The sequence below is a fragment of the Anomaloglossus baeobatrachus genome, chromosome 8 (genome assembly GCF_048569485.1).
Source record: "Anomaloglossus baeobatrachus isolate aAnoBae1 chromosome 8, aAnoBae1.hap1, whole genome shotgun sequence".
In the NCBI taxonomy this organism is placed as follows: domain Eukaryota; kingdom Metazoa; phylum Chordata; class Amphibia; order Anura; family Aromobatidae; genus Anomaloglossus; species Anomaloglossus baeobatrachus.
Window position 1 is genome coordinate 151,806,829 of NC_134360.1, and position 25,627 is coordinate 151,832,455.

A 25,627-nucleotide genomic window follows, 5' to 3' on the forward strand; every position below is an offset into this window, starting at 1 on the left:
CCTTAAATCAAATGGAGACTGTGTGACCATCTATTGTGCATGGGGGATTCCCAAATTTTATGTCCCATCACCTAAGAGATTATGTCAATGGAGAGAGAGCTTGAGTGGTTTGTGTGTAATCTCAAGCTCCTAGGCCACCCTAGAATTTACTCAATTTCGCCATTAACCAATTTATGACTAATGACATACTATGTCCATCATTAGTCATTTTACAGCCTTTGATGTGGGCTCACACACAGAGCCAGCAAATTTCCATGCAGATGAAGTCCTCTAACACCAGTGGCTGGAGCATCAATTTCTGACAGCAGCCTTTAACACATACATGGGGGGTATGCTGCTTTGGTCTTTCATTGGCACTCCCACGATCATGTTGATGAGTTGTCATGACAGCCGGGCTACCTTCAGGTAACTCCATTTCTATGCAGACCCTGTAACACTTATCAGCACAGGTACAGGTATACTAAGGGTGGCTTTACACGTTTCGATATTTGTCCCGATATCGCTAGCATGCGACCCGCCCCCTTCGTTTGTGCGAAACGGGCATATCGCTGCCTTTCGCGCACAAAATCGCGCACCCCCGTCACACATACTTACCTGCATAGCAACGTCGCTGTGACCGGCGTACCGCCTCCTTTCTAATTGGGCGGTACGTTCGGCGTCACAGCGACGTCACTAAGCGGCCGCCCAATGAAAGCGGAGGGGCGGAGATGAGCGGGACGAACATCCCGCCCATCTCCTTCCTTCCGCATTGTGGCCGGTGGCAGGTAAGGAGATGTTCCTCGTTCCTAGGGGGTCACACACAGCGATGTGCACTGCCGCTGGAACGAGGAATAACAACGGCAAAGCGATAGTATCGATAATTGGGAGAGGACCCCCATGTCAACGAGGAGCGATTTTTGGACGTTTTTGCAACGATCCAAAATCGCTCCTTGGAGTCACAAACTACAAGATTGCTACAGCGGCCGAATGTGCGTCACAAATTCCGTGACCCCAACGAGATCACTGCAGCAAAATCGTAGCGTGTAAAGCCCGCTTTACTCTGGTTTATTTATTTTTTAAATTTTGACAGGTCTTACGCCTATCATGCTGGTTTTCCATCACCTATCGGAGTACCCGACTCAGTTTATCACCCTGAGACATTTTTATTCAAATGTATTATTTAATAAGATACATACTGTATATATAAGTGTATCATTCTTAATTCTCGGTTGTTCCATTTATCTCTGCATCCACACATCTTTACCCAGGTATAACCACTTTTCCTGCACCCCACTCCCATCTAGTCAACGCTTTAGTTTTCACATATTGTTGATATTAACCCTGACAGGCTTACGCAGACCCTGCCAACTACCTGCAGCTCCTTTTAGATCCAGTAATCCTACTACCAACCTCCCCCCCATTTTTGAGTGCTAGTGTCCATCCTTTATATATGAATTTATTTTATATTTTGATAGATTGGACTTTTATCAATGCAGAAATACGATATATGTGTATTTTTATTTTTTAATGTGATAAAACTGTGTTTATTAGTCCCCTTAGAAGACTTGAACCTGCAATAGTCTGATCACTTGTTTTATGTACAGCAATGCCACCGCATTGCTGTATGTAGAACAAAATCGGTCTCCAATGAACACCCGGCTACAAGCTGGCTTTCACACAACAGTACTGTGATGATAACAGACACAGAGTTCATTAACAGAGCCCGGCTGTCATGACAACTCATCAACATGATTGTGGGAGTGCCAATGAAGGATCAAAGCAGCGCACCCCCCATGTATGTGTTAAAGGCTTCTGTGAGAAATTGATGCTGCAACCACTGGTGTTAGACGACTTCATCTGCATGGAAATTTGCTGGCTCTGTGTGAGCCCACATCAAAGGCTGTAAAATGACTAATGATGGACATAGTATGTCATTAGTCATAAATTGGTTAATTGGGATCAACCTGTATCAACCTGTGACATTTATATTGAAATGTATTATTTAATAAAAATATATACGGTATATATCATTCTTAATTCTCAGGTGTTTCATTTATCTCTACATCCACACATCTTTACAGAGGTATAACGACTTTTCCCGCAAACCCCTCCCATCTAGTGATCACAGTAGTTTTCACATATTGATAAAATAAATTAATCAGAAGGGTAAAGAGCATAACAAGAAAAAAATCAAAACACCAGAATTGCAGTTTTTTGGTCGCTGCAACAACAGAAAAAAATTTAATAACAGGTGATCAAAACATTGTATACAATGCGTGCAGACTTATTAGGCAAGTTGTATTTTAGAGGATTTTTTTTATTATTGATCAACAACTATGTTCTCAATCAACCCAAAAGACTCATAAATGTTAAAGCTAAAGGCTGGAAACACATCTATGCGAGTAAAATCGGTCCGACTGGGCTGAAAAAAACTCGGTTGATTTTAGTTCACGTTAGGTCCGAGTGCAACGCAAGTGCGATGCTTTTTCTGAATAAATTCATGATTTTACTAGCGTGTGTAATGCGTGTGTAATGCGTGTGTAATGCATATTTTTTACTATGTCATCTGCCATTCAGCTCTGGAACATGGCCGCTGACAGCAGACACAGACAGCCATGTAGCAGAGCTGAATGGCAGATGACAGCAGACACAGACATAGCCGCACGATCAGAATGAACTCGGGTGAACTTCACCCGACATCATTGTCATGCTGCGGCTCTGTCTGTGCCGCGTCCTGATTAGTGGTCACCTGTGAAGGGCTCACCGGTGACCGCTAATCCCCTGAGTGACTGAAGTTAGCAGCCCTCTCTCATACTCACCGATCCCTGGTGCGGCGCTGCACGGCGTTCACACTGCTGCGGCGGCTTTTACTATTTTGAAAAAGCCGGCTGCTCAATAAACAATCTCGTATTCCCTGCTTTCCCCACCCACAGGTACCTATGATTGGATGCAGTGAGACATGCCCCCACGCTGAGTGACAGGTGTCTCACTGCACCCAATCACAGCAGCCGGTGGGCGGGTCTATACTGTGCAGTGATATAAACAATTAAATAATAAAAAAACGGCGGCCGGTCCCCCCAATTTTAATACCAGCCAGATAAAGCCATACGGCTGAAGGCTGGTATTCTCAGGATGGGGAGCTCCACGTAATGGGGAGCCCCCCAGCCTAACAATATCAGTCAGCAGCCGCCCAGAATTGCCACATACATTAGATGCGACAGTTCTGGGACTATACCCGGCTCTTCCCGATTTTCCCTGGTGCCTTGGCAAATCGGGGTAATAAGGAGTTAATGGCAGCTCATAGCTGCCACTAAATCCTAGATTAATCATGTCAGGCGTCTCCACGAGATACCTTCCATGATTAATCTGTAACTTACAGTAAATAAACACACACACCTGAAAAAATCCTTTATTAGAAATAAAAACACTAACAAATCCCCTCATCGCCAATTTAATATGCCCCAAAAAGCCCTCCATGTCCGGCGTAATCCAGGATGGTCCAGCATCGCATCCAGCTCTGCTGCATGAAGGTGACAGGAGTAGCAGAATACACCGCCGCTCCTGTCAACTCCACGCAGCAAATGAGGTGAGTAGCGCGATCAGCTGAGCTGTCACTGAGGTTAACCGCGGCCACCGCTGGATACAGTGACATCGGGTAACCTCAGTGACAGCTCAGCTGATCGCGCTACTCACCTCAGTTGCTGTATGGAGCTGACAGGAGCGGCGGTGTCTGCTGCAGCTCCTGTCACCTTCATGCAGCAGAGCTGGAAGCGACGCTGGACCATCCTTGATTACGCCGGAAATGGACGGCTTTTTGGGGCTTATTACATGGGTGATAAGGGAATTTGTTAGTGTTTTTTATTTCTAATAAATGATTTTTTCAGGTGTGTGTGTTTATTTACTGTAAGTTACAGAATAATCATGGAAGGTATCTCGTGGAGACGCCTGACATGAATAATCTAGGATTTAGTGGCAGCTATGGGCTGCCATTAACTCCTTATTACCCCGATTTACCAACGCACCAGGGCAAATCGGGAAGAGCCGGGTACAGTCCTAGAACTGTCGCATCTAATGTATGCGGCAATTCTGGGCGGCTGCTGACTGATATTGTTAGGCTGGAGGGCTCCCCATAACGTGGAGCTCCCCATCCTGAGAATACCAGCCTTCAGCCGTATGGCTTTATCTGGCTGGTATTAAAATTGGGGGGAACCGCAAGCCGTTTTTTTTAATTATTTAATTATTTATTTCACTGCACAGTATAGACACGACCACCGGCTGCTGTGATTGGGTGCAGTGAGACACCTGTCACTCAGAGTGGGGGCGTGTCTCACTGCAATCAATCATAGGTGCCTGTGGGCGGGGAAAGCAGGGAATACGAGATTGTTTAATGAGCGACCAGCTTTTTCAAAATAGTAAAAGCCGCCGAAGCAGTGTGAATGCCGTGCAGCGCCGCGCCGGGGATCGGGGAACGGTAAGTATGAGAGAGGAGGGGAAAATGACCAACAGACTGTGAGAGAGGGAGAGAGATAGTGACGGATCGACAGAGAGAGAATAGAGACCGAGAGGGAGAGACCAACTGACAGAGAACAGTGATTGACAGACATTGTGAGACATCACTCATTTCCAGTGTTTTAGGAAACATGCGAGAAATGTATTTAGAAAATCGGATGTCACTAGGATGGTGTGAGTGCCGTCCCGTGACATCCGATTTTTTCCACGCTCCCATAGACTTGCATTGGAGAGACTCGCAGTAGAAACTCGCAAAAAAGCAGCATGCTGCGATTTTTTTTTTCTCAGTCCGATTTGGACTGAGAAAAAAATCGCAAATGTGAGCTGAATCATTGACTAACATGTGTCCGATTCCAATGCGAGTTTTTCTCGCATTGCTCTACTGCAAGAAACTCGCAAGTGAGAAGCAGCCCTAATATTTTTGGAAGTTGGAGTGTTTTTTTTTTTTTAGATTTCACTATTTTAGGAGGATATGTTTGTGCAGGTAACTATTACTGTGTAGAATTATTAGGCAACTTTATAAAAACAAAATATATTCCCATCTCACTTGTTTATTTTCACCAGGTAAACCAAGATAACCGCACAACATTTAGAAATAAACATTTCTGGCATGCAAAAACAAACTCCCAAAAAATTAGTGACCAATATAGCCACCTTTCTATATGATGACACTCATAGCCTACCATCCATAGATTTTGTCAGTTGCTTGATCTGTTTACGATCAACATTGCGTGCAGCAGCCACCACAGCCTCCCAGACACTGTTATAAGAGGTGTACTGTTTTCCCTCCCTGTAGATCTTACATTTTATGAGGGACCACAGGTTCTCTATGGGGTTCAGGTCAGATGAACAAGGGGGCCATGTCATTATGTTTTCATCTTTTAGACCTTTACTGGCCAGCCACGCTGTGGAGTAGTTGGATGCATGTGATGGAGCATTGTCCTGCATGAAAATCATGGGTTTTTTTATGATACCGACTTCTTCCTGTACCACTGCTTGAAGAAGTTGTCTTCCAGAAACTGGCAGTAGGTCTGGGGGTGGAGCTTCACTCCATACTCAACCCGAAAAGGTCCCACAAGTTCATCTTTGATGATACCAGCCCATACCAGTACCCCACCTCCACCTTGCTGGCGTCTGAGTCGGAGTGGAGCGCTCTGCCCTTTACTGATCAGCCTCTGGCCCATCCATCTGGCTCATCAAGAGTCACTCTCATTTCATCAGTCCATAAAACCTTTGAAAAATCAGTCTTAAGATATTTCTTGGCCCAGTGTTGACGTTTTATCTTATGTTTCTTGTTCAAAGGTGGTCATTTTTCAGCCTTCCTTACCTTGCCCATGTCCCTGAGTATGGCCCACCTTGTGCTTTTTGATACTCCAGTAACGTTGCAGCTCTGAAATATGGCCAAACTGTTGGCAAATGGCATCTTGGCAGCTTCACGCTTGATTTTCTTCAATTCATGGGCAGTTATTTGGCGCCTTTTTTGCCCAACACACTTCTTGTGACCCTGTTGGCTATTTTCCATGAAATTCTTGATTTTCGGTGATCATGCTTCAAATGTTTGGCAATTTCAAGACTACTGCATCCCTCTGCAAGACATCTCACAATTTTGGATTTTTCAGAGCTCGTCAAATATCTCTTCTGACCCATTTTGCAAAAGGAAAAGAAGTTGCCTAATTCGTGTGCACCCCTTATAAAGGATGTTGATGTCATCACACCACACCCCTCCTCATTACAGAGATGCACATCACCTTATTTACTTAATTGGTAGCTGGCTCTCAAGCCTATACATCTTGGAGTAGGACAACATGTATAAAAAAGTATCATGTGATCAAAATACTCATTTGCCTAATAAGTCTGCACAGTGTATACCCCAAAATAGTGTCAATAAAAACATCAGCCATTTTCCAAAAATTGAAAACGATGCAACTCTCAGATAGTCGTGACACAAGCAAGATTTTTATTTCTAAATGTATGAATTTTTTTTTCCAGTTAAATAAAACAAAAACTGTACGTTTGGAATCTACATAATCGTATTGAGCTGGAAAATCATATTGCCAAGTCAGTTTTATGATAAAAATGAATGCTGTAAATAAAAAAAAAAGTTGGAATATTCCCTTTTTTTTTGCTATTTTGCCACAATTAGAATTTTTTTCCGACTTACCATTACATCATATGGTAAACTTCAAAAGTACAACTCATGTCACAAAAAAACAAGCTCTCACACTTCTATATAAGATAGAGAAATAGAAAAGGTATGGCTCTGGGAATAAGCGGAGGAAAAAATGAAATTGGAAAAAAACAAAAACGCCGATTCTTAAGGGGCTAAAAAACATGTTCATTGTTGGCAAGCATTCTTGTGTTAATGGAGACAGTTTGTTTGGCCAAACAGATATCTGACGTGTGTGCCTACCTTCAGTTTTCAGTTCATACTAATTACAGTATATAACCATGTAAAATGTTATAGTGTGTAAAGTCTGAGCATTTGCCTTATCTAAAACAAATGAAAATAACACAGTTGAAATGTCCATTTTATGTTTCAGAGCCGTGTACTGCAAAGGAAAAGAACATGGATGACAATAATATACAGCTAAGGCATAGGAGTGATAAAAAATTATACAGTACACATGGTGACACGTTAGATTTTGCTTGTAAACCTGGATTTGAAGCTCCTCCTAACACACAGATGAGATTTACTTGTGACAATGGAAAGCTGGGTTATCCTAAATGCTTCAGAAAAGGTAAGTTTTGAAACAGGAATATGCAGATAGTGATTTTTCATTGGAGATAAGCAAACTTGCATGGAAAAGGTTTGCCAATTTCAAATTTGGCATTAGCTTTGCCCATTCGGATTCATGTCCGGACAACCGAGCACTTTTCTTAAATATCGGCAACTTCCAGATTTATTTAAGAACTGTTCACAGTTGCACCAATGCCATACCTTACAACTTTTAAAGATGAGAAAGAGGGACAAAGTCTGCGGCGTGCGTAGCATGTCGCGGCAATTTTAGGCCACGTCCCTAACCACAACCATTTCACAATCTGTCACACCCACATACAATCCTATTCAGCACTGCTGTTCACATTGTTTAAGGCTGCATGAACATGATCAGTGTTTGCAGCATCTTGGATGTAGCATGTTTTTGCTGTGTCCAAAATACTGTGTTGTACAGTACAAGCATAGTGGCTGGATTTTTAGAAATCCTGTGCCCACTGTGCTTGTTTTTTCTGCAGCAAATACTGACCTGCAGAGCGTGTTTCCAGACCGCAGCATGTCAATTGTTTGCTGCAGTCGCATGTGTGCCGCCCTCGCGACAGCCGACGGGCTCCTTGGATCCGCAGTGGCTTGAGGGGTCTCCGGACCCGAGGCGGGGTCGCGTGGCCACTCAAATGAAAAAGGTCGGTATTTACAAGGGGTGAAAAATAAAGTTTCTGACACCACCCACGGGTTGTGGTAATGTGGGATACCACCGCCGCTGCGTGGACTGCCCGGGACCGATGGGATGGCAGCTTGTGATGTTAACCCCTCCGTGGGCAGGGGGAATGTGTCCCGGGGCTCACTAGTGGAAGGATGGGGACCCATCAGGAGGAGAGGGGTACAACGTACTCACACAGTCCAGAAATTTTGACACCAACAATGGGTAAACCAAAAGCGGACTTTACAAGCTACGATAATGTTAATGAATTATCGTCGGGGTCACGTTGTTTGTGACGCACATCCGGCGTCATTAATGATACCGTAGTGTGTAACAGTTATGTGCGACCTAAAACGATCGCAAAAGCGGCAAAAATCATTTGCCGCGGAGAGGTCGTCCTAAAACAAAAAATCGTTTACCTCTCATTAGCGATGTTGTTCCTCGTTCCTGCGGCAGCACACATCGCTGTGTGTGACACCGCAGGAGCAAGGAACATCTCCTTACCTCAAGAAAGAAACGAGAGTATACCTATTAAGGGATCACCAAGAGATTATATCATAGAAAAGTGAAATCTTTATTACAAAAAAGAGAGAGAATACACAGATCTCCTCACTGGGAGTCAAGGCACACAAAATGACAATTAAAAACACTTAAAAACATACATGTATCCCCAAGCCAAAAACCATCTATATATATAATTGCCTTATTCTGTCTGTCTGTCTGTCTTGCTCCAAAATTGTGTCCTTACTGTGACATGTCCTTACGGTGACAAACAACGGATTGGCCGTTGGCCTTGCCATGGCCCCGCACGGATTGGCCGCTCGCCTCGCCTCGGCTCCTCCCCCCGGACGGATTTGCCACTCGCCTCGGGTCCGCCCCCCCCGCACGGATTGGCCATGTCATTTCGGTGACAAACACTGGATTGGCCGCTTGGCTCACCATGGCCCCACCCACCCGCACGGATTGGCCGCTTTGCTCGCCATGGCACCGCCCACCCGCACAGAGTGGCCGCTCGGCACGCATTCTTAGAACTCACATGGATTGGTCGCTCGCCATGGACATGCCCCATCACTCGCCCCAAACAGCAGATTGGACGATGGGATCACCATTGCTCCGCCCCCCCATACGGATTAGCCGCTCGCCCTGGACCCGCCGCTCGCCCTGGACCCACCCCCTCACACGGATTAGCCGATCGCCCTGGACCCGCCGCTTGCCCTGGACCCGCCCCCTCACCCTCACGCATTAGACGCTCGCCCCCCTGCACACATTCATAGAACCCACACAGAGCCCCCAAACACCGCCAGGACAAAGTTGAAACACTACCTTATCCCGGCTCGCGGCACACGTGTGTCAGAGCCGGTTAGGCTGCTGGGCTCGGCCTGGCCCCGCTCCCCACACGGATTGGCCACTGCGCCAGGACCCGCCCCCCACATGGATTTGCCGCTCGGCATGGACACGCCCTATCACTCTCCCCAAACAGCAGATTGGCCGATGGGCTCGCCATTGCCCCGCCCCCCCACGGATTAGCCAATCGCCCTGGACCCGCCGCTCGCCCTGGACCCGCCCCCTCACCCTCACGCATTAGACACTCGCCCCCCTGCACGCATTGATAGAATCCACACAGAGCCCCCGAACACCGCCAGGAAAAAGTGGAAACACTACCTTATCCCGGCTTGCGGATCGTCAGTGTCTGTGTGTGTGTGTATGCGATCGGATGTGTGTGAGTGTATGCGATCGGGTGTGTGTGAGTGTATGCGATCGGGTGTGTGTGAGTGTATGCGATCAGGTTTGTGTGAGTGTGTTCTGATGTGTGAGTGTGTGTGTGAGAGTGTATGCGATCGGGTGTGTGTGAGTGTATGCGATCGGGTGTGTTTGAGTGTGTTCTGATGTGTGAGTGTGTGAGTGTATGTGATCGGGTGTGTGTGAGTGTATGCGATCGGGTGTGTGTGAGTGTGTTCTGATGTGTGAGTGTGTGTGTGTGAGTGTATGCGATCGGATCTGTGGGTGTCAGCAGAGGAGCACGGCGTGCTGGGGGAGGCTGGGAGGAGAGAGGCTGATCCTGGGGAAGGCTGGGAGGGGGAGGCTGATGCTGGGAGGAGAGAGGCTGATGCTGGGAGAGGCTGATGCTGGGGGAGGCTGATGCTGGGGGAGGCTGGGAGGGTGTAGGCTGATGCTGGGGGAGGCTGAGAGGAGAGAGGCTGATGCTGGGGGAGGCTGGGAGGAGAGAGGCTGATGCTGGGGGAGGCTGAAGCTGGGGGAGGCTGGGAAGGAGAGGCTGATGCTGGGGGAGGCTGGGAGGAGATAGGCTCATCCTGGGGAAGGCTGGGAGGGGGAGGCTGATGCTGGGGGGAGGCTGGGAGGAGAGAGGCTGATGCTGGGGGAGGCTGGGAGGGGGAGGCTGATGCTAGGGGAGGCTGGGAGGGGGAGGCTGATGCTGGGGGAGGCTGGGAGGGGGGAGGCTGAGAGAAGAGAGGCTGATGCTGGGGGAGGCTGAGGCTGGGGTAGGCTGGGAGGAGAGAGGCTGATGCTGGGGACAGAGAGGCTGATGCTGGGAGGAGAGAGGCTGATGCTGGGAGGAGAGAGGCTGATGCTGGGGGCAGAGAGGCTGATGCTGGTGCTGCATGGGGGATGGAGCATGATGGGGGGTGCGTAGCATGGGGGATTGAGCACGATGGGGGGTGCACACCTCCCCCCAAAACACACACACACACACTGCCACAAACGCACTGCACAACACACCACACACACACTGGGAACCACAAACACTGCCCTACACAGACACCCACAGACAACGCTGCACACAAACAACACCCAACACACAGCGGCACAAAACATACCTCCCCCAAAACACACACACACACCCCACACCCACACAAACCACGCAACACACACACACAATGATACAGACACACAGCGCTCCACAAATAACGACACACAACGCAACACACAAACAACACCGCTTTCACCCCCCGCCACACCCAGACAACACCCAGAACATGTACAGCCCCTACACAAACACTTGGTAACTACAGACAACAACATCTATATATATATATATATATATATATATATATATATATATAACAAAAATAATACATTAACTACACAATACGTAAATTCTAGAATACCCGATGCGTAGAATCGGGCCACCTTCTAGTTAGTAATAAATACGAAGGTAAGTCAGGAGAACTATTTCTTAATACCCCTCTCACAGATGCTGCATAAAGAGATAATACGGTCTGCTATACAGCATGCAAAAATATCCTCATAATACAATTAAAGTACAGTATGGTGTACAAGTTTGGGCAGAACCTTAGATGATAGATGATGCAACAAGGGAGACTGTGGTACCACTTGGGTAATCGGGTGAGCTCATTCAGAATAGCCTGTACACATTAGTCTAACAGAAAACATAGATGTATAAAACTCTTGGAGAACCAATACAGACAAGGCCAAAAAATACATACACTTGTCAGGGCTAGCGTGTTGCAGTGTACACGTGGGATGTGACAGTAGGTATAAACAGTATGACTAGCTATAGAAGTGGTAGAGTCCACATACAGAATACAGAGATAACTATATATATATATATATATATATATATATATATATATATAATATGAAATGGTACATGGAATAGTAAGAGAGACCGTAATACCACTGATATCATAGGATCAGTGCCTGTGCCCATTAGTCTAACAGATAACACAGATGTATGGGACACTCCAAGGGAGCCAATAATACAGACAGAGCCAAGGAGTACACACCCTTGTCAGGGCTAGTGTGTTATAGTGTACATGCGGGATACAACAGTAAGCATAGACAGTGTGACTGGCTATATAAGTGGTACAGCCCGCTATACAAAATACAAATATAACCAAATAATTTATGAAATGGTACAGCATACAGGTTTAAGAAAAACCTTGGAGGTTATATAGAGACTGCAGTACCACTGGGGTCATAGGCTGTCATATAAGGTAATATACTAGTCCAGTAAACCTGTGTAGAGTGGCCTACTCGGATAAGTCTGACAGTGCGAATGTATAAGATACCTTATGAGGGCTAAAGGATAGGATAAAAATGAGGACAAGGAGAGAATGGATAGAATCACTCCCAAGATGGTAAAAGTATGAAAGGTGGAGCAAAAATCAATCAATTTTATACATGTAAAAATACATAAAAAACCCACCATGGGATATTAAAAGTATGCATATGTATGAAAAAAGCTACCACAATCTTTTTTATACAAATGCATAGTATTAACATCTCATGGTGGGATTTTTATGTATTTCCTTTCATACTGTTTTACCATCTTGGGAGTGACTATATCCATTTTCTCCTTGTCCAGATGTTTATCCTATCCTTTAACCTTTTTCTATCTAATAGCTATGATGTCCCTGATGTTTTTTGTATTTATGAAATTTCACTATAATAAAATATTTTATATGCATTAAATATGTGTGGGATCCGATTTAATATGCATCAGTCTGGGTTAGGCACACAAAGTCCTATTCTCGTCTTTTGTTTTTCTCAGATTTTTAGGACGTGCCATTACGGCCAACAGAGAGCCTTTTCATTGCTTTCCTATTTACGGTATTTTTTGTTATTGATTAATACTAATCGCAGCACTTAGAAGATTAAGAGAGGGATCACGCTCCCTCTCTCCTCTGATTGAGACCCCCATCATGTAATTGTGGCGCCCTGGACAAGCCAGGGGCCACAGGTAACAACACCACCACACCCTACACCCCGGTCAGGCACACCTAAGCCAGACACAAACCCTTGTTGCCTTCCTCCAGGGGCTGATGTCCACACCAGGGGGTGGAGCCAGGCGGTTGGTCTCCGCCCACCGAGGAGTTCACAGTCCTGGAGGCGGGAAAACAAAGCAGATAGAGTTTGGAGGAGAAAGGGAAAGGAAGTAAAGTGGTAGTAGAACACTCTGAGGTTGGTCCGGGTGTGTGGCCCGGATGGAGCAGCAAGGTTGGCAGACGGTGGTGACCGTCTGCAGGAGAGGCCGATTGGAGCCAGCCGTAAGGACCGTGGATGGGCGGTGGCCCGGCGGTACCGGACCGGTACGCAAAGAGAAGCCAGCACCATTCGGCAGGGCTTTTCGGACCCCGACCAGGCTTGGAGTCGCCGACAGTTGGTCAAATCCGTTAGCGAAGGGAACCTCCTGGGTTTGCCAGCAGTCAAGTCCCGACAAAGGCAACAGTCCAACCGTGAAGGGGAGCACAGCCACAGCCAAGGCTACCGCTCCCAGGGCCAGCGCCTGCAGGCAAAAGGGGCTCCTTCAGCTCCCATCAAGCTGGGGAGCGGGTTACCGGTGGGAACCCATTGGGACCATTCAAACTACAAAGGTGCAGGGAAAGGCAGTCACCATCAACCTGCCGGGGATAGAACAACCGCAGCCGTCTGTGGGACCCGTCCATCCAGCCGTGTGTTTTACCGAGAACTGTGTTATCATCTTTGGCTGAGTAAGTACCACCGTGCCGTGCGGCACAGTGCTGCCCCCGCGACCCTGCACCTCACCAGGCCCCGTAACCCGCCATCCATCTCCAACCCTCACCGGGCCCCGGGATCACCAACCCCCCTACCCACGGAGGGGAAATAACAACTACGCTGCTCCCTGTCATCACTCCCGGGATCCCCGTCCAGAGCAGCAGTGGTGTCCCAATCCCACCACAACCGTGGGTGGCGTCACGGACAATATCCCCAAATCAAACCCCCCATTTTCACTCGTTGGGCGAGGAGCGCAGCTCGAGACCCCAGGATCCGGCCCACCGCTCGAGCCACCGCCGAGCAGCAGCAGCAGCAGTAGCCGGACCCGAGCAGTGGGTGAGCGCAGCGTTATCATCCTCCTCCCCGCCCGCGACATAATCTCAAGGCCCAGAGCGTTGTCATGGTTACCCGAAGTCGACATGAAGACCTTTGGGTCACCTGACTACAGAAAGTCTCTATGATTATGCCTGCAGCATGATCACACAGGCTTTCACTGTGAAGCTCTGACTGATGCAATGTGATCGAGCACTGCAGAACATTTCAGCTGCGATCAGACCACTGTGGGGTGATGTCCCATAAAGGGACTAAGTGAAAAAGTAAAAAAAAGTAAAAAAAAATGTAAAAATATTTTTTTAAAAAATCAGAAAATAAAGAATAGAAAAATAATTAAAAAAATGATTCCAATAAATAGTTACATTTGTGTAAAAAAAACCCAAACAAACTGCACATATTTGGTATCGCCACATACGTTTCAACCCGACCTATTAAACAGTCACACTAGTTAACCCTTTTACTGAACACTAAAAAAAGTAGCAAAAGCTGTATTTCAACATACAGTTGACAAAAAAGGGGAATAAAACACGATCAAAAAGTGATATATAAATGAAAATGGTACAGCTGACAATGTTATCTTGTTCCACAAAATACAAGCCACCATACAGCTCCATCAGCGGAAAAATAAAAAACATATAGTTCTCAAAATACAGCAATGTAAAAACTATTTTTTTTCCTATAAAATAGTTTTTATGGGGTAAAAGCATCAAAACTTAAAAAAAAATATATATATAAATGAGATATCTTTGTCGTATCACTTTTACAGCATGGTGAACTGTGTAATAAGAAAAAACCTATTACTCAGTTGCTGTTGCTTTTTTATTTTGCCTAAATGAGCAAAAATATTATGTGACCAAACGTGGTACCAATAAAAACTCTAGCCCATGCCCCACAAAACAAGGCCTCACATGACTGTCAGCAGAAAAAAAATTATAGCCTTCAAAATCTAGTGATGCAAAAAACTTTTATTTTGTAAAAAGTGTTTAGTGTTCTAGTAGCCAAAATCTGGTATCACTGTAATTGTACTGACCGGAGGAATAAAACTGGCTAATCATTTATACCACACAGTAAAGGGCATAAAAATAAATCAATAAAGCCAATACTTCAAGCGCTCCTGATTTGATCATTCTACCTCTAAAAGATCGAGTTACAGCACGGCTCTTATTTATCCTGCGCTCTACGCTGAGTGCTTGCACCAGGATTACATGTTAGGATACATGCACACAATCAGTAATACTAATGTTTTGGACACAGCATGTTTTCGCTACATCCAACATGCTGCATTGTGTATTATAAACACAGTGGATGGATTTATAGAAATCCCATTCTCACTGTGCTTGTTTTCACTGCAGCATAAACTGACTTGTGGTGCGGCTTTCCCAGATGCAGAAGTTCAATTTATGCTACAGAGATGCGAGTGTGATCAGCTGGGAAAACAGAGCGAAAGTCCACGGTGCCTCAAACTCTGATAGTGGGCCCGGGAAGCTGTGGTATTCTGCAGAGAACACTTGCATCTCCGCAGGGGAAGACACACTCTGTCTAGGACGCATGTGCGGATTATTGGCACATACTCTAAATCTCTAAAAAACGTGATTAAGACAAAATGTCCAATGGAAAATTCACTGTAATGAGGCAGAGGGAGTCACTTTGATCACACGTCCAGCCTGTGGTATGGCTGTGTCCATCTTTTTATGCCTTTTTTTTAGGTGTTCACAAAACTGAGATCATCAACAGTTTTGTTCACCTTTGAAAAGACGGACACTGTTTGGCCTCTGTTAAGCGGAGTCCACAGTAATACCGCTGCCTCATTAGTGAAAGGATTCATTGCGGGTTTCACCTGAGTCATATATTTGGATATGTAGATGGAAACCCCTATTTAATTGCTCAGCATAGAACACAAGATCAATGGAAACTGATCCAAAATGTTCAGTTCCAAAGTCGCCATGAAATAGCATTCAACTGAACCCACAAAAAGACAAGTCCTCAATCAGGCCCATCATCAGCTAACAGAACTATAGGGGACATCAACATTACTCATAGCACAAAGGCTCTCAAAAAATGCTATGGCTCTCCCTCTCAATAGAAGAAATCCAGCAAACTCTGCGCTCCAAATTCAAAATGCACTCCTCTCTTCTGAACCCCACAATGTGCCTAGCCCGTTAGCATCCGCATGTTTGGCACTGTTTTAGTGAGGAGAACCTGCTTAAATGTACGGGGTGAAGGTTCCAGAAGCACGAGCTGGGCACAATGTACATGCACTACAATGTACTGGGTACAACAAGGACTTATTTAATTCTGCAACATTCACTGTGTTTGAAACCATGTGTGTTTTCCAGAGACTAAATTGTTACTACACCCACAGATGAATTCCCAGAGGGGTGTAAATTTTCAAAATTTGGTCACTTGAGGGGGATTTCTTCTGTTCTGGCATGTAGGGGCTCTGCAAATGGAGTCTGCAAACTATTCTAGGAAAATTTGTGTTCCAAAAATCAAATAACACTCCTTTCCTCCTGAGCCCTGTGGTGCAACCAAACAGTACTGTATAGTCATCTGTGGGGTATTGCCATGTTGAGGAGAAATTGTGTAACATACTATGGGGCCTCTTTTACCTATTTCCTCAGTGCCAATTAGAAATCTTGGGTTAAAACAACATTTTAGTCGTAAAAATGTAGTTATTGTTTGCTCACCAACTAAACATATAAAAACATATAAAATTTTGTGATACACCTGTAGTGTCAACATTAGAGTTGAGCGCGGTTCGTGGTTCGAGGTTCTCCAGTTCTAGGCTCGAGTGATTTTGGGGCCTGTTCTAGATCGAACTAGAACTCGAGCTTTTTGCAAAAGCTCGATAGTTCTAGAAACGTTCGAGAACGGTTCTAGCAGCAAAAAAAACAGCTAATTCCTAGCTTGGTTTCCGCTGTAATAGTGTAAGTCACTCTAAGAATCACACTATTATGACATTTCAGTGTATAGTGTGCGTGAACAGCGCCTTCAGATCACTGCTGTTTCTATAATGGCGATCGCCATTTTTTTTTTTTTTTCCTTGTCTTCCTTCCCTAAGCGCGCGCGTGTAGTGGGGCGAGCCAGCATGTCAGCCAATCCCAGACACACACACAGCTAAGTGGACTTTTAGCCAGAGAAGCAACGGCATGTGTGATAGGATGTCCATGTCACATGTCCCTGCATTATAAAACCGGACATTTTCCTCCAGGACGCCATTATCTCTTCTGCGTCTTTGGTGTCAGACATCACTGTCGCAGCTCCGTCCTCCTGAGTCCTATCGCTGATACAGCTGTATGCGCTCCATACACAGCGCTGGACAGCTTAGGGAGAGCACTTTCTATCAGTCCTTTTAAGGGCTCAAACCGTTAGGGTCAGAGCCATAGGTGACAGGTCCTGAAAACAGCGACAGCGTCTGTGTAGCCAAGGTCAGGGATTTCCTCCCTGCATTTCCCTATTCGGAGGGAATAGAAAGGCAGGCTTCCATTCCTCTACCCAGAGCCCCACAATCCTGGCACTGTACCCTCCTGTCCTCTGCACACTCCAACTCATTATAACTAAGCCATTTTACTAGCAAACACTCAGTGTACCTAGTGGCATCCTAAACGTGGCTATTGGACTTTGCTATAGTCACACTAGTGCAAAGACATTTGCAGAGCACGTCTGCCTGCATTGCACACTCCAACTCATTATAACTAAGCCATTATACTAGCAAACACTCAGTGTACCTAGTGGCATCCTAAACGTGGCTATTGGACTTTGCTATAGTCACACTAGTGCAAAGACATTTGCAGAGCACGTCTGCCTGCATTGCACACTCCAACTCATTATAACTAAGCCATTATACTAGCAAACACTCAGTGTACCTAGTGGCATCCTAAACGTGGCTATTGGACTGTTGTCTAGTCACACTAGTGCAAAGACATTTGCAGAGCACCTCTGCCTGCATTGCACACTCCATCTCATTATAACTAAGCCATTATACTAGCAAACACTCAGTGTACCTAGTGGCATCCTAAACGTGGCTATTGGACTGTTGTCTAGTCACACTAGTGCAAAGACATTTGCAGAGCACGTCTGCCTGCATTGCACACTCCATCTCATTATAACTAAGCCATTATACTAGCAAACACTCAGTGTACCTAGTGGCATCCTAAACGTGGCTATTGGACTGTTGTCTAGTCACACTAGTGCAAAGACATTTGCAGAGCACGTCTGCCTGCATTGCACACTCCATCTCATTATAACTAAGCCATTATACTAGCAAACACTCAGTGTACCTAGTGGCATCCTAAACGTGGCTATTGGACTGTTGTCTAGTCACACTAGTGCAAAGACATTTGCAGAGCACGTCTGCCTGCATTGCACACTCCAACTCATTATAACTAAGCCATTATACTAGCAAACACTCAGTGTACCTAGTGGCATCCTAAACGTGGCTATTGGACTGTTGTCTAGTCACACTAGTGCAAAGACATTTGCAGAGCACGTCTGCCTGCATTGCACACTCCATCTCATTATAACTAAGCCATTATACTAGCAAACACTCAGTGTACCTAGTTGCATCCTAAACGTGGCTATTGGACTGTTGTCTAGTCACACTAGTGCAAAGACATTTGCAGAGCACGTCTGCCTGCATTGCACACTCCATCTCATTATAACTAAGCCATTATACTAGCAAACACTCAGTGTACCTAGTGGCATCCTAAACGTGGCTATTGGACTGTTGTCTAGTCACACTAGTGCAAAGACATTTGCAGAGCACGTCTGCCTGCATTGCACACTCCAACTCATTATAACTAAGCCATTATACTAGCAAACACTCAGTGTACCTAGTGGCATCCTAAACGTGGCTATTGGACTTTGCTATAGTCACACTAGTGCAAAGACATTTGCAGAGCACGTCTGCCTGCATTGCACACTCCAACTCATTATAACTAAGCCATTATACTAGCAAACACTCAGTATACCTAGTGGCATCCTAAACGTGGCTATTGGACTTTGCTATAGTCACACTAGTGCAAAGACATTTGCAGAGCACGTCTGCCTGCATTGCACACTCCAACTCATTATAACTAAGCCATTATACTAGCAAACACTCAGTGTACCTAGTGGCATCCTAAACGTGGCTATTGGACTGTTGTCTAGTCACACTAGTGCAAAGACATTTGCAGAGCACCTATGCCTTCATTGCACACTCCATCTCATTATAACTAAGCCATTATACTAGCAAACACTCAGTGTACCTAGTGGCATCCTAAACGTGGCTATTGGACTGTTGTCTAGTCACACTAGTGCAAAGACATTTGCAGAGCACGTCTGCCTGCATTGCACACTCCATCTCATTATAACTAAGCCATTATACTAGCAAACACTCAGTGTACCTAGTGGCATCCTAAACGTGGCTATTGGACTGTTGTCTAGTCACACTAGTGCAAAGACATTTGCAGAGCACGTCTGCCTGCATTGCACACTCCATCTCATTATAACTAAGCCATTATACTAGCAAACACTCAGTGTACCTAGTGGCATCCTAAACGTGGCTATTGGACTGTTGTCTAGTCACACTAGTGCAAAGACATTTGCAGAGCACGTCTGCCTGCATTGCACACTCCAACTCATTATAACTAAGCCATTATACTAGCAAACACTCAGTGTACCTAGTGGCATCCTAAACGTGGCTATTGGACTTTGCTATAGTCACACTAGTGCAAAGACATTTGCAGAGCACGTCTGCCTGCATTGCACACTCCAACTCATTATAACTAAGCCATTATACTAGCAAACACTCAGTGTACCTAGTGGCATCCTAAACGTGGCTATTGGACTGTTGTCTAGTCACACTAGTGCAAAGACATTTGCAGAGCACCTCTGCCTGCATTGCACACTCCATCTCATTATAACTAAGCCATTATACTAGCAAACACTCAGTGTACCTAGTGGCATCCTAAACGTGGCTATTGGACTGTTGTCTAGTCACACTAGTGCAAAGACATTTGCAGAGCACGTCTGCCTGCATTGCACACTCCAACTCATTATAACTAAGCCATTATACTAGCAAACACTCAGTGTACCTAGTGGCATCCTAAACGTGGCTATTGGACTTTGCTATAGTCACACTAGTGCAAAGACATTTGCAGAGCACGTCTGCCTGCATTGCACACTCCAACTCATTATAACTAAGCCATTATACTAGCAAACACTCAGTGTACCTAGTGGCATCCTAAACGTGGCTACTGGACTGTTGTCTAGTCACACTAGTGCAAAGACATTTGCAGAGCACCTCTGCCTGCATTGCACACTCCATCTCATTATAACTAAGCCATTATACTAGCAAACACTCAGTGTACCTAGTGGCATCCTAAACGTGGCTATTGGACTTTGCTATAGTCACACTAGTGCAAAGACATTTGCAGAGCACGTCTGCCTGCATTGCACACTCCAACTCATTATAACTAAGCCATTATACTAGCAAACACTCAGTGTACCTAGTGGCATCCTAAACGTGGCTATTGGACTTTGCTATAGTCACACTAGTGCAAAGACATTTGCAGAGCACGTCTGCCTGCATTGCACACTCCAACTCATTATAACTAAGCCATTATACTAGCAAACACTCAGTGTACCTAGTGGCATCCTAAACGTGGCTATTAGACTTTGCTATAGTCACACTAGTGCAAAGACATTTGCAGAGCACGTCTGCCTGCATTGCACACTCCAACTCATTATAACTAAGCCATTATACTAGCAAACACTCAGTGTACCTAGTGGCATCCTAAACGTGGCTATTGGACTTTGCTATAGTCACACTAGTGCAAAGACATTTGCAGAGCACGTCTGCCTGCATTGCACACTCCAACTCATTATAACTAAGCCATTATACTAGCAATTTTTGCTGCCAGTTTAAGGGCCGTAGTTGAATTGTGAGGGATATTTATTCTTTATTATTCTGCTGTTAATAAAGCTAGACCACCACTGCAATCTACACCACCTCTCAATTTTTACTACCACATTTTCAGTCCACAATCTTGTCGCAATCAACATGAGTGGCAAAATGACAGATGCTGGTGGAAAGGGGAAGAGGCGTGGTGGAAAAGGCAAAAAAGGTTTTGTCCGTGGGGAAGGTGGCAAAGCTCCATTATCATCTGCTGAAGATAGACCATCTACCAGCAAAAGTAAGATGTCTACTACTTACCGTGGACAATCCGATGTGCTCCCTTTTTTACGGACACGAACAACAGGAACAAAGGTAGATGATGGCCAAAAAAGGAAAATGCTTGAATGGATCTCAAGTGGTCCAACAAGTGCCCTCTCAGCCACTTCAAGTACCGCATCCAAAAAACACCAGTCCTCTGAGTTGTCATCCCAATCAAACTTGATTTCTCCCAGCTCTGAAGTCTCCATCAGCCCTGCACAGTATGGTGGAACTGAGATGGCTGAGTCTGCAGAGCTGTTCAGTCACACTATAGCCTGGGAATCAGAGGTCTGCTCCCAAGCTACAGTGAGTACAGAACAGGAAATGGTCTGCAGTGATGCCCAGAACCTTTGTGACTCTGATTCAGGCCGTGAGGACAAAGTTTCGGAGCATAATGTTGACCCTTTGTCACAAACTGTAACACCTGTGGTTATAGACAATGAGGAACATACTGATGAAGATGAGACTCAGATACCCGATTGGGATGACAACTTAAATATTCGGTCAGGGCAAGAAGAGGCTCGGTCTGAGGGGGAGGGGAGTGCAAACACAACAATTGATGATGAAGTTCTAGATCCCACCTACTGTCAACCCAATGTCAGGCACTCGAGGAGGTCAACAGAGGTGGTGGAGGAGGATGCAACTGATGACGAGTTACCTTGCGCCTTCCTGGACAGAGTGGGAGTACTGGTAGCACGTCTACAACTGCATCCTCAGCCACCACTCTGCCTCTGAGCATTATTCGGGGTGGATCATCAGGTCGCATGGCCTCTAAGCCTTGCCTAGCCTGGTCCTTTTTTGACATAGAAAAAGATCGCCCAAATTATGTGATCTGTAAAATTTGTCATGGTTCTCTTAGTAGAGGTCAAAACCTCAGCAGTTTGACAACTTCTTCCATGAATCGTCACATGAATAAATATCATATTGCCCGGTGGGAAGCTCACCGTGCTGCAATGCGGCCTAGCGGAGCGAACCATCCACCGCCTGCCCCTTCCAGTGCATCCGCGCGCTCGTCGTCTTCTAGGACTGTGGGGACAGCTGTCACACCTGTTTTTCCACCCACAACTTCCACCACTGTAACCGCAACAGGCAGTTTGCTTTGTAGGTCGTCAGTTGTTTTGGAAGGGGAAACAAGTGAGTGTGTACAGCTGTCTCAGACATCGATAGCACCAACTTTGGATGAAGGCATGTCTCCGCCTGCACTTTCCTCACAAACCTGCATTTTTCCAGGGACACCCTACTCAACACCGTCTACACACAGCAGCCAGATCTCTGTCCCTCAGATGTGGACAAATAAAAGGCCATTTCCTGCGACCCATGACAAAGCTAAGAGGTTGACTCTATCCCTCTGTAAGCTGTTGGCTACAGAAATGCTGCCTTTCCGCCTAGTGGACACACAGGATTTTAGAGACCTTATCTCTGTCGCTGTGCCCCAGTACCAGATGCCTAGTCGCCACTACTTCTCTAAGAAAGGTGTGCCCGCGCTACACCAGCATGTCGCACACAACATCACCGCTTCCTTGAGAAACTCTGTGTGTGAACGGGTGCACTTCACCACCGATACTTGGACCAGTAAGCATGGACAGGGACGTTACATGTCGCTGACTGGGCACTGGGTAACTATGGTGATAGATGGTGAAGTGTCTGCTGCACAAGTCTTGCCGTCCCCACGACTTGTGTGTCAATCCTCTGTCTGTCCAAGTTCCGCCACTGCTTCTGCATCCTCCACCTCATCTGGGTCCTCCACCTCCGCCCCAAGCCTGCCTGGTCAGGCCACCAGCGTTCTCACTGCGCAGAAGGAATCACGCACCCCTCATTACTATGCTGGCAGCAGAGCGCAACGGCATCAGGCGGTCTTTAGCTTGACATGTCTTGGGAATAAGAGTCACACAGCTGAGGAGTTGTGGTCAGCTCTGCGGTCCGAGTTTAATAAATGGTTGTCTCCACTCAACCTGCAGCCTGGTAAGGCCGTGTGCGACAATGCTGCAAACCTGGGTGCGGCCCTTCGCCTGGGCAAGGTGACACACGTACCTTGTATGGCTCACGTGTTGAACCTTGTCGTGCAGCAATTTTTAACACAGTATCCCGGCCTAGATGGCCTTCTGAACAGGGCACGGAAACTGTCTGCTCACTTCCGCCGTTCAAGCGCCGCAGCTGAGCGACTTGCATCGCTCCAGAAGTCTTTCGGCCTGCCGGTTCATCGCCTGAAATGCGATGTGGCGACACGCTGGAATTCAACTCTCCACATGTTACAGCGACTGTGGCAGCACCGCCGTGCCCTGGTGCAATACGTCATGACGTATAGCCTGGGCCAACGAGATGCAGAGGTGGGGCAGATCACCCTGATGGAGTGGTCTCAGATCAAGGACCTATGCACCCTTCTGCACAGTTTCGACATGGCGACGAATATGTTTAGCGCTGACAATGCCATTATCAGCATGACGATTCCAGTCATTTACATGCTGGAACACACGCTAAACACTATTCGGAGTCAGGGGGTGGGACACCAGGAAGGGGATGAACTACAGGAGGATTCATATGCGCAAGACACAACAACATCACCAAGGTCCAGACGTTCATCATCACCAAGGCGCCAGGCATGAGAGCATGGGGGACAGGGATCAACAAGGGCGCATGGTAGCAGGCGAGATGTTGAGGAAGGTGCAGGAGTACATGAAGAAATGGAGGACGAACTGTCCATGGACATGGAAGACTCAGCAGATGAGGGAGACCTTGGTCAAATTTCAGTTGAAAGAGGTTGGGGGGAGATGTCAGAGGAAGAAAGAACGGTTAGCACCTCTATGCCACAAACACAGCGTGGACTTGGTCCGCATGGCTGCGCAAGACACATGAGTGCCTTCTTGTTGCACTACCTCCAACATGACCCTCGTATTGTCAAAATTAGAAGTGATGATGACTACTGGCTTGCCACACTATTAGATCCCCGGTACAAGTCCAAATTTTGTGACATAATTCCAGCCATAGAAAGGGACGCACGTATGCAGGAGTATCAGCAGAAGCTGTTACTCGATCTTAGATCTGCTTTTCCACCAAACAACCGTGCAGGTGCAGGGAGTGAATCTCCCAGTTGTAACTTGACAAACATGGGACGGTCTCGTCATCTTCAACAGTCTACACGTACCAGTAGGACCGTATCTGGTGCTGGTAACAGCAATTTTATGGAATCTTTTCATAATTTTTTTAGACCCTCCTTTGCAAGGCCACCAGAGACAACAAGTCTGACACATAGTCAACGGCTGGAGAGGATGATACAGGAGTATCTCCAAATGAACATCGATGCCATGACTGTGCAACTGGAGCCTTGCTCCTTTTGGGCTTCAAACCTAGAAAAATGGCCAGAGCTCGCAACTTACGCCTTGGAGATTTTGTCGTGTCCAGCTGCCAGCGTTGTCTCTGAACGTGTCTTCAGTGCTGCTGGGTGTGTGCTGACAGATAAGCGCACGCGTCTGTCCAGTGACAATGTGGACAGACTGACGTTCATCAAAATGAACAAGTCATGGATCCAGAAGGAATTTACAACCCCTGTGTCATCCTGGGGAGAGTAAATGCTTGTGGATTTGGAATGTGCTTGATGCAAATCTAGCTGTGAAGTGTCCAACTAGGGCACAAGTGCTGCCACTGAATGGGTGGGTGTGTGTGGGGCACAATTTTTGGAAAAAAAGGGAGACTCCGCTTGGAGTGACCCTTGCTTACATTGTTTTTAAAAGAAGCCAAGATGAACAAATCATGGTTCAGCAAAGACTTTATCTACCTACCCCGGTGTCATGCTGGGGACGGTTAATTATGGCGTGGATTTTGAATGTGCTTGATGCAAATCTAGCTGTGAAGTGTCCAACTAGGGCACAAGTGCTGCCACTGAATGGGTGGGTGTGTGTGGGGCACAATTTTTGGAAAAAAGGGACACTCCGCTTGGAGTAACCCTTGCTTACATTGTTTTTAAAAGAAGCCAAGATGAACAAGTAATGGTTCAGCAAAGACTTTATCTACCTACCCCGGTGTCATGCTGGGGACGGTTAATTATGGCGTATTTTTGAATGTGCTTGATGCAAATCAAAACATCCTGTTTGCAACTAGGGCCCAAGTGCTGCCACTGATGGGGTGGGTGTCTGTGTGGCCCAATTTTTGGAAAAAAGGGAGACTCCGCTTGGAGTAACCCTTGCTTACATTGTTTTTAAAAGAAGCCAAGATGAACAGAGCTGGGATCAGGAAAGACTTTGCTACCTACCCTGGTGTCATCCTGGGGACGGTTAATTATGGCGTATTTTTGAATGTGCTTGATGCAAATCTAGCTGTGAAGTGTCCAACTAGGGCACAAGTGCTGCCACTGAATGGGTGGGTGTGTGTGGGGCACAATTTTTGGAAAAAAAGGGAGACTCCGCTTGGAGTAACCCTTGCTTACATTGTTTTTAAAAGAAGCCAAGATGAACAAGTCATGGTTCAGCAAAGACTTTATCTACCTACCCCGGTGTCATGCTGGGGACGGTTAATTATGGCGTATTTTTGAATGTGCTTGATGCAAATCAAAACATCCTGTTTGCAACTAGGGCCCAAGTGCTGCCACTGATGGGGTGGGTGTCTGTGTGGCCCAATTTTTTGGAAAAAAGGGAGACTCCGCTTGGAGTAACCCTTGCTTACATTGTTTTAAAAAGAAGCCAAGATGAACAGAGCTGGGATCAGG

General features: G+C 46.2%; 1 protein-coding gene across 1 annotated transcript in view; it reads left to right on the forward strand.

Moving 5' to 3' along the window:
- LOC142250052 (coagulation factor XIII B chain-like) overlaps positions 1-25,627 on the forward strand; it is an 86,547-nt gene that overhangs the window by 37,582 nt on the left and 23,338 nt on the right. Inside the window, exon 3 of the mRNA XM_075322114.1 lies at positions 7,029-7,226. Coding sequence (XP_075178229.1) covers positions 7,029-7,226 — 198 coding nt within the window. The remainder of the gene's footprint in view (positions 1-7,028; positions 7,227-25,627) is intronic.